Here is a 12,195-nt window from a genome sequence, read left to right on the forward strand (position 1 = left end):
GTCACCATCCCCAAATTACTGTGATTTAAGTAGGGCCTCCGGACACCCGAGAAAGCTCTTACCTTTCACGGATGAAAAGCCTGCGGATGGACAACCCGTTTGGAATAATCACTCAGATAAACACAGACCGACAGAGACAAGGGAGCAGGCAAAATATTTACACCGCACACATGTTTTTCCACTCGCAGCAAACCACTGATATGCTTTTCAGCTTTGCCTTGGGGTATTAGGAAGGTGAATATTAGCAGTTGGTTTCTCTTATGGAAAAAAAAAAAGGTGGATGGGGAAGTTTTTGTTTTTAAGGTTGGGTTGAGGACAAGGTTGATGTCTCTTGAAGGAGAAGTTGCTTAGGGGCAATTGCTTGGTGTCACGAAGCCCCCAAAGAGAAAGCTTTGGTATGGTATGGTCTTTTAGTCTGCTAGAGTACCTGCTGGCCTTGAAGTAAAGAGAAAAGAGTCCCAGTCCTTGGTCTTGAAGAGCTGGGTCCAGTAGAAGAGAATAAGTAGACATTAAGGTGATAGGATCCTGCAGGTATTCTTGCAGCAGAGTAGAAGCAATTGCAGAATGAATGGCCCCCATGCAGAGAGGGCGGGCATGAACAGAGTTTTCCCCTACAAGGTAGGCCATTGGGTAAAGGTCAGCTTCAGGGGGATCAGAGGAGGGGATTACTAGAGGACACCATTGCTGACTGTCTTTCTTCAACATGAGGGGTTTGCTGTCACCATGAAGGAGATTTAGGTTTTAGACCAAGGCAATGTCACATTGTTGATGGGACACAGATGATTAGGAAGAAGGGATGGTCCTATGTGACACAGGTGTGGTGTGTCCTAGCCAGGACCTCAAAGAGGGAAAGTGTCCTTCAGATTAGGAGTGGCTGGGCAGGGAGGAGGTCTCAAAGACTGTGTTGGTTACTGGGGTGGAGACGGCCCTTACAGTACACAAAGTGGGCCTAGAGGCTCAGCATATGAGTGTGGTTTATCAGATTCTGCAATGAAGAAGAACCAGTGGGAGGGAAGTGACTTTGGTTTTCCGTTTTAGGACCGGCCTGCCCCGCTGGCATGCAGTATACGGAGTGTGTGTCCCCTTGCACCAGAACCTGCCAGAGCCTGCACATCAATGGAGTGTGTCAGGAGCAGTGTGTTGATGGCTGCAGCTGCCCTGGTAATAAACGTACCACTTTATTTACAGAGCCAGGACCTTGCCAGTGCCCTTGGCTTTGGGAGGCGAGATGAAGGCCACTTGTGTTTGTGCCCCTCTGCTAAAATCAGAGGCCTTCTATTTATTTTTTTCCCCCAAGTCATCGCACAAACTGATCAGGATTGAGCTGGTATCTGTTTGTAATTTATGTTTTCCTGCTGTACTGTGTCCATGAGAGCACTTCTGTCTAGGGAACTAGAAGGATGGTCTGGGTTCCAACGGTGACTTTGTCTGGGCAGCACGTGGCCCAGTCTGAGCTACAAGGTTTTTGTTTTATCTTTTCCCCAGTTAGGTGGCAGGGAACCAGTGCGGGCGAGAGAACTTACAAAGCTCCCCTGGGTTTGCCCAGGGAACTCGGCTGAAAGAGAGCCTTGCACTAGAATCTTGCTCAAGAGAGACTTTATGTGCTTTGTGAAAATCCTTGTTCAATCATCTTGTGTGTTTGGACTCATGACTTCCCTAATGGAAAGCCATCCACAGAACTCCCTTGCCCATCATTCATTTGCAGAATGGAGATTGTTAATCTCTGATTTCCCACTCTGAGTTCCTGTGAACACGGGAAGAAACCTCAAACTTAACCAGACTGAAGCATGCCCCTGTGGATGACCCTAAACTCAACCCTTTTCAGGATGTTTTTAGCATGAGTAACCTCTCGCTTATATTCATTCATGGGAAAAGTAAACACCCCAGAGCTGCTTTGTGAGTTTCCTGGAAGCAGCTGGCCACCTGTGTGGATTATATTCTTGTGAAGTGAGTAGTGACAAGAGGACAATGTTAAGACCTCTACTTTGGTGTCCTTGAACCCAGATGGGCAGCTACTTGATGAAGACCGATGTGTGGAGCCAGCCGAGTGTTCCTGTGTGCATTCTGGGAAGCGCTACCCTCCTGGCTCTTCCCTTTCACAGGACTGCAACACCTGGTAATGGAGACTGCACAGCGTGGGCTGGGAGGGCAGGCCAGTGGCTAGGGTAGTAGAGGCAGGCACTGGTGGGACAGGGCCCAGGAAGAGTAGCCTTGAGATATTTGGTTGCCAAAGGACTTAAAGGTTGTAATAAAGAGCATGGATTATATTACCAGCATACCAGGAGGACGGGTGGGGTCAGGAAGGGAAGCATTTGATGTGCAAATCAGCTCTAGTTCTCCCTTAAATTTTGCTGTCAAACATGATGTTTATCTTACCCAAGAGGGCCTATACAGGCAGTCACCAGGCAGCACCCATTTCCTTCTCTCCTTGAGCTCTTTGAGTAGGTGGTGGCGGCACAATGATTAAGGACTCCTGTGGCCAAGGGAGCCTGGTGGTGTAGTGGATCACATGTTGGGCTGCGAAGCACAGGGCCAGTAGCTCGAATCCACTGACGACTCTGTGGGAGAAAGATGAGGCTTTCTATTCCTCTAGAGTCTCGGAAACCCACAGGAACAATTATACCTTGTCTTATAGGATTGCTGAGTCAGAATTGACTCAGTGGGTGCTCTTTTGAGTCTGTAAAGGAAGAGTGGTGATTCTAATGCACCAAGCATCTCCCGAGGGAAAAAGACTGGACCGTCTATTTCTGTAACGATATGACCAGGAAAACTCTATGGGGGCCGTTCTGCTTTGTCCTCTGGGGCTGCTGCGAGTTGGAATGGGCTCTGGCACCGAACAAGAGCACGGGATCCCTTAAGGGGCACTGGTGGTTCAGGCAGTCCATCTGCAAGGCCTGGGTTTGATTCCCGGGAATGCCTCTCACGCACAGGCACTAAGCCTCTGTCAGCGGAGGCCTGCATGCTCCTCTAACTCAAGATGCACCAAGGCTTCCAGGCAAGGGCACACTAGGAATGAAGGGTTGGTGATCTGCTTCCCAAAACTCTGCCCCTAAAACCACAGGGTCTGGTTCTGGTGCATGTGGAATTGCCATGAGTCAGCATTCACTTGGCGGCATTAACGACAACAGCAGCAGCAGCAGCAGCGAGTCCCTTAGTGCAACAGCAGTTAATGTGCTCAGTTGCCAGCTGAAGCAGTGGACATTCAACTGCACCCAGAAGTGCTTTGGGGGGAAACTCTGGTGATCTGTTTCCAACACTCAGCTGTTGCACACCCGATGGAGCTACACTAGCACACTGGCGGTGCCGTGTTGTTGTTAGGTGCCATTGAGCCGGTTCCGACCCATAGCGACCCAGTGCTCGGTCCTGCACCATCCTCATAGCTTCTCCTGTGCCCAAGCCCATTGTTGCAGCCTCTGTATCCATCCCATCTTCTTGAAGGGCTGCCATGAATCAGAATCCGTTTGAGGACAACTTGTGTTTTAGGGAGCAGCAGTGCCTTGTGGGGTACACTCAGATGGACTAAGAAGGAGCCTGTGACCCTGTCACTGCTTGGCTCAAGTCCTCTTCTCAAGCAGTCCCTGCGGATGCCTGCTGTGGCCAGGCTGCCCGTGCCCACGTGCCTCAGGAAATAACTCTCCGTTTCATCTCCACACCCCTTCTCTGCTGGGCAGGCTTTAGTACCGTGCATATTCAGCCTTCCATGAGCTGGCGGGGGCTGAAGGCCCAGTAGATTTTTTTCAGGGACATTGTGTTTTCCAGGTATCCTTCCTTGCTGTGCTTCTCGGTTAGGGCTTGTACCCCTGGCAGTTTCTCCAAGATTCCCTTGTGGCCAAAGCCCTGTCCTGCGTTGCCATGCCAGCCTCCTAGCCAGCCCTCCGGCATCAGCTCCTTTCTCTTTTCAGGCCCCTTCCTCAACTCCAAACCCAACCACATCCCCAGTTTATAGGCTTCCAGGTGGCCCCAGTGTTTTTGTCCTCGAGGGCTGATCTAAAGGTTGGCGGTTCAAATTCACTCCATGGTGCCACGGAAGAAAGGCCTGGCCACCTGCTCCCAGAGAGATGACAGCCAAGGTGACGCTGAGGGGCAGTTTTACTCTGTAATGTGCGGGATCGCCATGAGCCAGGCTCGTCGTGGTGGCTGCGGAAACATGAACTTTGCAGCATGAGCAGTGACAGGCACTTCTCTCCCCTACAGCATTTGCCGGAATAGCCTGTGGGTGTGCAGCAACGAAGAGTGTCCAGGTGAGCGGCTTCCGGCTCCTTCCATCTCTTCTCCACCAACCCCCAACCCCCACCGACTAGATGACAGGGAGGCCACACATCAAGCCGGGGGTGTGGGGTGTGTGGCAGCAGGCCCCCCTTGCACAGCGTGGTTGCAACCATGTGGCCGCAGCTCTGGTTTCAGACACCAGCTGTGCTAACTGGGTCCTGGCCCAGAGGAGGGGGCTGGCAGCAGAGGAAAGGGGTGTGTGCACCTGGGTTCAGGCTTTGCTCATTCCTAGTCACCTCTTTGTTCAAAGGATGGAGGGTGGCGGAGCGGCAGACTGGTCAGGGCAAAGGGACTCGGTCGCCCACTGCAAAATGACAGTGACGAAGGGCCTGGCCAGGTGTGAGCCCCAAGGGAAGCTTTAATGGACGGGGTTTGAAATGTCTGACACGAAGACCCTGGCTGCCCCGAGTGTGAAGAAGCGGAGATCACCGCATAGCTTGCACACTCCCCTTCCACCGCCTCCCATGCTGCCCTGGAAGGTGTTTAGGAAAAGCTGTCTTGAAACCGCAGCCCTTCCATTTCCGCCTGGGAGGTGCCAGCTCTGGTCTGCTTTACTGCCTCCTCGCTCCTTCTCTGTCCCCAGTGACCCTAGCTCTCCTCCTGGTGCCTTTCCCCCTTGGTGGTAAATGGCATGCTATTTACTGCATGCTGGACTTTGTGCTCTGAGGCGGGCACTCTTAGTTCTCACTTCACACAGAGGAAAAAGGCCCAGAGGCGTTAAGTTACTTGCTGGAAGTGACATAGCTGCTAAGAGGTGGAGCCTGGACTCGAACTGAGAACTACGGGCTTCCTGCCTCTGCCCATGCGCTTTCCCTCTCCTTCCTAGGCCCCGATGCAGTCCTTTACTGGAGGGTTGTTGCCATCTCTTCCTGAGCTCAGGAGAGGCCCCGTGCCTCACGGCAGCCTCGCTGAGCTCACAGGGCATGTTCTGGATGCCCTGATGGGAAGGTAATTGGTTTCGACTCTGCGGTTTGCTGAGTGGTCTGCTGTTTAGCCAGTGAAACCACTCAGCCCTTGTTATCTTGTCAAAGCCTTGGCTCTGAGCCACTTTCCTGTGATTCTGGAGTGGAGTCCACGGTAGCCTCATAGCCAGTTTCCACCCCGGCACACATATGTGCACTTTCTGTACCTTGCCTTAGGCCCCTGAGGCCACCAGGGGGAGACTGCAGGGAGCACTTCAGGTGGCAAGAGTGGGCTGGAAGCTTCTGGAAGGGGGTATGTTTGGCTCTTCCAGGAAAGCATAGAGCTAGCTATCCAGGGGTTTTGTGCAGGCTGCGGAGGAGCTGACTGTTGGGGGTCTATGTTTCGAAAGAGTGAGGAACGCGGTGGTTACCTGTGGCTGCTTAACAGATTGCCTCCACAATGTAGCGCTTCCACTGAGAGCATTTCCTGTGTTGGAGTTCCACTGTCGGGAATCTGCATGCGTGTGGCCCAGAAACCCGGCTGGGGCTGGGGCTGGGGCTGGGGCATGGAAGGGTCTGGGAAGGACTTCTCTGGCGCTGGGAAGGTGGGAACCGAGAGTTTTCCATTCGGACCCAATCCTAGGCGCATATCCAGGCGGCAAAGGACGGGGGCTGTGGGTAGTAATCCCACTCATGTCACTTCCCAGCTGGGTGCTTCATTCAAAACCTCCGGTTCCTAGTTGGTAAAATAGGGCTGGCGGCAGTAGTCCCCTCACGTGGCAGCCCGGAGGCTGTGGTTAGCTGGCACACAGTCGGTGTGCAGAGCATGTCAGCTGTTGCCCTCTTTGCAGAGCACAGAGGCAGCGATTGGGGGGTTGAGTGGAATCTGAGGAGGATGGAGACTGAAGAGGCTGGCGGAGAGCGGCGGGGGGGGGGGGGGTGGGCACGGGGCCTGGCTGGGCAGGTGGAGCAGGAATGTAAGATGGAGCTGGCACTTGAAGGTGTGTGGCCAGTCGCCCTACCTGGAGGGAAGTCTCGGGGTCCTGTGACTCAACTGTGGAATCCAAGCTCCCTCTGGAAGATAATCGTCGGTCAACAGGGGCTGGGAGGAGTAAACCAGGGCAGATGCCTCTCCCACCTGCACCTGTGTTCCCAGGTACCTGGAGCACCTATTCTGACTCCCCAGGGTGATGGGAAGTACCTCCAGTTTTCCCTGACCTAGATTGGGGCTCCTGCTGTCATGTCGGACTCCCTTCAGGCCAGAGTAGCATGTCTCCTCTCCTCGACAGCCTCTCCACGCAGCTGCATTGTGCTCTCTTCCTTGTGTGCCCATGCGCAGCAGCACCTGGACAGAATGGTGCCAGGCACGGCCCGAGGCAGTCAGTCCATGAGGCTGCACGAGGCCTTACAGCTTGTTCGCACCATCCATCCACTTGGACTCTGAAAACTGCTGCCCCACAGGGTTCCCTGGGCTGTAGGTTTTTTGATGAAATCCGGTCACCAGGTCTCCCTGTCACGGGAACCATGGGTGGACTTGGATCCGACCTTTTAGTTAGCAGCCAAGAGCCTGACTGTGGTACTGCAGGGAGAGCTCCGCAGGTTCAAATCTCGGGTGACCTCTTGGGGACCTTGGACAAGTGCTTTAACTTCTCTGCCTTCATTTCACATGGGGAATGAGGAGGAGCCGAGCAAGGAGAGGGGGGCTGCAGAGCCCTGAGAAACGCACGGAGGGTCCGTGGGGGCTTCGCTGACCTGTTACCTTGGGGGGAAGCCTACGCTGCTGTGCTAAACGCTCGAAGTGGAAGAATGGAAGATGATGCCTCGAACCAAGAAGCTCTCTGTCCAGGATTTACTGACTGCAGCCAAAGTGGTTTTATGCCTCCACCAGAGAAGAGGTTCTTTCTCCGCCCCCCATACCCCCCTCCCCAGGGAGATTCTTCCTGCCGAGGGAATGGATCTGTTTGCTTCTGCTTTTCATGCACTCACCAATCTCCATGTCTGCCTACTGTGTGCGGGGTGACGGCTGGGGCTGTCTGGGGCGGGGGTTCCCTCTCTGGGCCGAGAGCTGGTTGGCTTTGCCAGGTGGCCTGGCTAGCAGGCTCACACCCCATTCCGAGATTAGCTTCGTCCTACCCTACAGCTCAGCTGCCCGGGCTCCCAGGTTTCCTGTGCCCGCAGCACTGTCCCCAGAGTGAGTGTACCACAGAGATAAGCAGCGCCGTGTGATCTCTAGCCTTCTGATTTATGGGGATGCCAGTCGGTGGGAGTCTGAGTGGGAGCTCGGATTGGTGGCTTACATTCCAGGCCTGGCGGTCTTGCTTCCGGATCTTTGCACGTTTCCCCCTGACCCCTCTTCTCCGGGACATTGTCAAAGATAAGGATTAGAGGGACTCCACTTCTTACTCAGATAAGAGTGCTCCTGAGAAAACAGAGAAAGAGGGGGTGGAGAAGAAGCCCCACCCACTTTCCTATAGCAGGGTCAGGACATTCATTCAGCAGCCATGGCCTGGTGTTTACAGAACAGTGGTAATGTTCTGTAAATGAGCCATTTCATTTGATTTATTTTCTGCTTCCAAGAACAGACATTTTCCCACGAGAGTAAGTCAAAAAATATTACTACCAACCCATCGCCAGCTTTGTTAAAACAAAAGTACCCAAACATGAAGCTATTGTTTCTTGACACGTTCTCTGTAGACATCTACTTTTAAAGGTAGTGTCTCTATCTCTCTAGCCATTTGGGGTGTGTGTGTGTGTGTGTGTGTGTGTGTGTGTGTGTGTGGTGAGCGGGGGGATTTGTATCATTCTCTTTACACCAAGTCCAGCAGTCCGTTCAAATAATCGGGTGTATGGAAGGAGGTTTCCCAAGCACACTCCAGCAGGACAGCCCTGCTGCTCTCGTCGGAGAATGAGCAGGGGCGCTGTGAAGAGAAAAGAAATTACTTGGCATAACTTTAGTGGCCTTTCCCCCACCAATGCAGTTTAACCTTTTCTTAAAATTTCTTTGCAATAAGCCCCTGTGGTCATCCCATGTCCTTCGAGAAAATCCATCACGATTTGGTATCCCCCAAAGTAGTAGCCATCACTTTCTGAGCTGGCCTCTTTGCTCTGATTGTAACTCCCCCAGCAGATCCTCATGGAAGCCACTGTCTTGATTAGACCTTGCCTTCTGGGTCATGCTGGTAGATCTATGACTTGGCCTCGTGATGATTCTTTCCTTCCATAATATCTTCTTCTTTGTCTTCTACCTTTCTTTCATGACTGATGGCAAGGTAAGTAAGCTCTCTTAGCCAGCGCATCTTCGCACGTTGCTTTAGCCATCCATGAAACCCAAAGACTACTGAGGCCAAGCAGTTGGCATGAAGTAGAAATTTCCAAACGGAGGTCCCAACTTCAGTAGACACTGCATCAGGGCTAATTGTATGGGTATCTGCCATCCATTTCTGGACCTGAGCCATTTCTCTGGTTAACCACGTTGACAGCCTTCTCTTGGTTTATCTTTGAGGTCTTCCATTTGAAAACTTGTTTTATGTGGGGGCAGCATGGTTTCAATAATTTGGGAAGCTGTCCACTTGAAAACACAAGCTGCTTCCTCTGATGGAGTTCCGTGGTCTACATGGAGCTGCTGTGGTCCCCGTGGGCTGCTGTGGTCCCCGTGGGCTGTGTCTGTACCTTTTCCTACAATGTAGAAGGCAGTGATGAGAACAGGGAGAGGAAACACACAGGGGGAGATGCGAAAGCGCCCTGGATGACTAGCTCAGCTTCAATGAGTCCATTGTGGCCCTGGGGATGGGGTTGCCCTGAGCTTGGGGAGGGCTGCTGGGGAATCTCTGGAGGCGTTGCAGGGACATTGATGTGCAGGGACACTTCCGGATATGGTATCTCTGATCTGAGGTGCACCAAGCCTGAGGTGCAGAGTCTGGGCTGGAGATGGGCGAGGAGGATGGTGGGTGGGTGGGAGGGACTAGTTCAGTGCTCTGAGTTGCAGGGTATGAAAGACGGGAGTCCCGCCTGTCGTCCCCTCCCCCCCCCCCCCCCCCGCTTTCCCCCTCGCCCCACTACAGCGTGGCCTGGGGCTGGCCCTGCAGAACTCAGCAGTGCCCAGGCAGTGGTGAGATCATGGGCAGATGGCCTCCTTGGCCCCCATTGGCCCAGCTGAGGTCATAGCATGGGCTTGCCTGTGAGGAGGTCTGGGAGCCGCCCATCAGAGAGGGCGTGCTGATGGAGTCTGCTCTCTTCCCCACTGAGTCTCCACGTTTCCTGACCTCCCGTGCCATCTGCCCCTGGGTTGTCCTTTCTGCCCACTTGCCCCTAGGCTTTATCAAAGAGCTCTCTGCAGGGGGGTGGAGGGGTGGGGGACGGCCAGCTCTCAGGTCAGAGAAGGCAGGCAGTCCGACAGGTCCCTCCACGGCTGAGTACTCTGCAATGGTTACCTGTGCTTGGCCCTGATCCCAGTGGGGACACGGAACCTGGCAGGAGCAGGTTCTGTACACGTGGCTCAAGAGGCATGGGTTCTAGTCCAAGATGCGCCACTGACACGGGGAGACTTTGATTAAGCCATGTCCCCTATTTCCCCAATTGTAAACCGGTCATGGTGCTCCAGCTCAGGCACCATGTGGTTGGAGTGGTGGGATGGGCGCCAACCCCTGGGTAGAACTGGTGCAGAGCAAGCCCCTGGAGCTCTGGCGGGAGGGCTCTCTGCTTGTATGTGCATTCCACCTCAGCCACTTTTCTCCATGACCCTGTAGGCGAATGTCTGGTCACCGGCCAATCCCACTTCAAGAGTTTTGACAACAAGTACTTCACCTTCAGTGGCGTCTGCCAGTACCTGCTGGTCCGGGACTGCCAGGATCACTCCTTCACCATTGTCATAGAGAATGTCCAGGTGAGCTTTACCAGCCCAGCCTGCAGGGGTGGTAGCGGGGGTGAGGGTGGAGCCTGGGGGAAGGCCCACGTAAGGTACTGGACTAGGTGCCAGGGTGAGAGGGCAGCCCTCGGGAGCAGGGAGTGGACAGTGGGCAGTGACTTCCTGTGCAGGAGCCCTTTCGGATGACAATGAGCTTCTTATTTTCCTGAAAGCACATCAACAACCCCCCCCCCCGCCGCCGCCCCCAGATTCAGGGAGAAGGCCCCCACCCTGCCAGCAGTGCCTTCTCAGGGCCACTCAGCTCAGTAGCTCCAGGAGAACTCGATTTAGGTGGGGTCTGCTGCCCTCAAAGCTGCACTTTTGCTGTTTGGAGATGGCCGATGATGGAGGCGGGCCCCACATCGGCTCATCTCTTTTACTGAATCCTGGTGGCATCGTGGTTACATGTTGGGCTGTTAACCGCAAAGTGAGCAGTTTGAAACTAGCAGCTGCTCCATGTGAGGAAGACGAGGCTTTTCTACTCCCATGAAGATTTATGTGGTCTTGGATGCCCACCAGGGCAGTTGCACCCTGTCCTCTAGAGTCTCTGCGAGTCAGCATCCACTCGATGGCAGTGATTTGGACCTGGTTTGGTGTCACCATTGGACTGCCAACCACAGAGTTAGCTGCTACCAGTAGTTCTTCAGGAGCAAGATGAGGCTCTCCATGCCCCTAAGATTTATCACCTTAGGAACGACATGTAGGGTTGCTATGAGTCAGAATCGAATTGATGAGAGTGGGTTTGGTTTTGGTATGGTGTATGTGTGTATATGTATACACCTGTATATGTATATATACCTACATGCATACATACATACATGAATGAGGGAGGCTCTAAAATTTTGTGGAAACATTCAATTATCTTTATGATTCCATTTTTCCACAAAATTTTTGAGACCCCCCCCAAATATATGTGTAGACATACACACACACATCAAATAAAACCCGCTACGAGGAGTCTATTCAGACTCAGACGCAGACACACACAGCCCTGTAAGACAGAGTGAAACTGCTCCCTGGGTCTCTGAGGCCGTGAGTCTTAATGAGAGCAGATTGGCTGAGCGTCCTCCTGCTGCAGCGGCTCAGGGTTCAAACCACAGCCCATCACTGAACACGGAGCCCATTCACACCTCTGGAAAAGGAAGCAGAGATGAGGTGAGAGAACGCACACAGGGCTTACCCTGAGGATGGGAGACCCTGTTTTGCTGTGGCACCATTGACCCAAGGAGCGAGAAGATGAGCCAGAAGCCCTGAGAGCTCAGAGGCGGCCAGGCCAGTGTGGGAAGGAGCGTGGGAGGCGTGAGCGTGGGCTCTCTTGTTGCACAACGCTAAGGGCCCGTCCACACAGAAGGTTCTGAGAGCACGGGGTCATGCAGTGTGAGAGGACTCCCAAGGCTCTTCAGGGCTGGGGTCCTATTCGGGGATGGCAGGGGGTGGTGATGGCACTCTTATGTCCCCCCTCCCCCTCTTGGCAGTGCGCCGATGACCCCGACGCTGTCTGCACCCGCTCAGTCGCCATCCGGCTGCCCCTTCTGCACAACAGCCTTGTGAAGCTGAAGCATGGCGGCGGTGTGGCCATGGACGGCCAGGACGTCCAGCTGCCCTTCCTGAGAGGTGGGCCCCTGCCCCACCATCAGCTCACACGCAGGGCCCTTCCCCTTTGGGCAGCCGAGGATGGACGACCTGCCCCTCTTCTGTGTGAACAGCTGTTCCGTGACCGATGAAGGGAGGGTGCTTGTCCTTGGTCGACATCCCTGTGGGACAGAAGGTGTTCTGGAAGAAGGGGGGTGGGGAGGTGAAGAAGGTAATGCTTGGAGATGAGGCCTGGCGTGAGTGGAGGCTTGGGCAGGGTGGTTCCACTTTGCAGCAGAAGAGCAGCAGGGACTGATACCCAGAGGTCAGGGGGTGGCTGACCGATGATAGACCAGACACTCAGGGCAGAGCCACACCACCCTCGACCCCATGACCTGTGGAGACCTGTCCAGCAGTGACTGGCACACACAGCCACTTTTGCTCACTAAGTTCCAACCTCCACCTCCAAGGTGGCTTAGATGCCTCCTATGTGTTCCATGACGACTCTCCACCCGGTCCAGCCACTCCACAGGCAGCTCTCATAGCAAG

General features: G+C 54.0%; 1 protein-coding gene across 1 annotated transcript in view; it reads left to right on the forward strand.

The window, feature by feature from the left end:
* VWF (von Willebrand factor) overlaps positions 1-12,195 on the forward strand; it is a 173,576-nt gene that overhangs the window by 44,465 nt on the left and 116,916 nt on the right. The window contains exons 7-11 of the mRNA XM_075553135.1: positions 1,039-1,161; positions 2,005-2,116; positions 4,195-4,241; positions 9,917-10,053; positions 11,550-11,688. Of these exons, the coding sequence (XP_075409250.1) occupies positions 1,039-1,161; positions 2,005-2,116; positions 4,195-4,241; positions 9,917-10,053; positions 11,550-11,688 (558 nt within the window). The remainder of the gene's footprint in view (positions 1-1,038; positions 1,162-2,004; positions 2,117-4,194; positions 4,242-9,916; positions 10,054-11,549; positions 11,689-12,195) is intronic.

Source organism: Tenrec ecaudatus, chromosome 6 (assembly GCF_050624435.1).
Source record: "Tenrec ecaudatus isolate mTenEca1 chromosome 6, mTenEca1.hap1, whole genome shotgun sequence".
Taxonomy (NCBI): domain Eukaryota; kingdom Metazoa; phylum Chordata; class Mammalia; order Afrosoricida; family Tenrecidae; genus Tenrec; species Tenrec ecaudatus.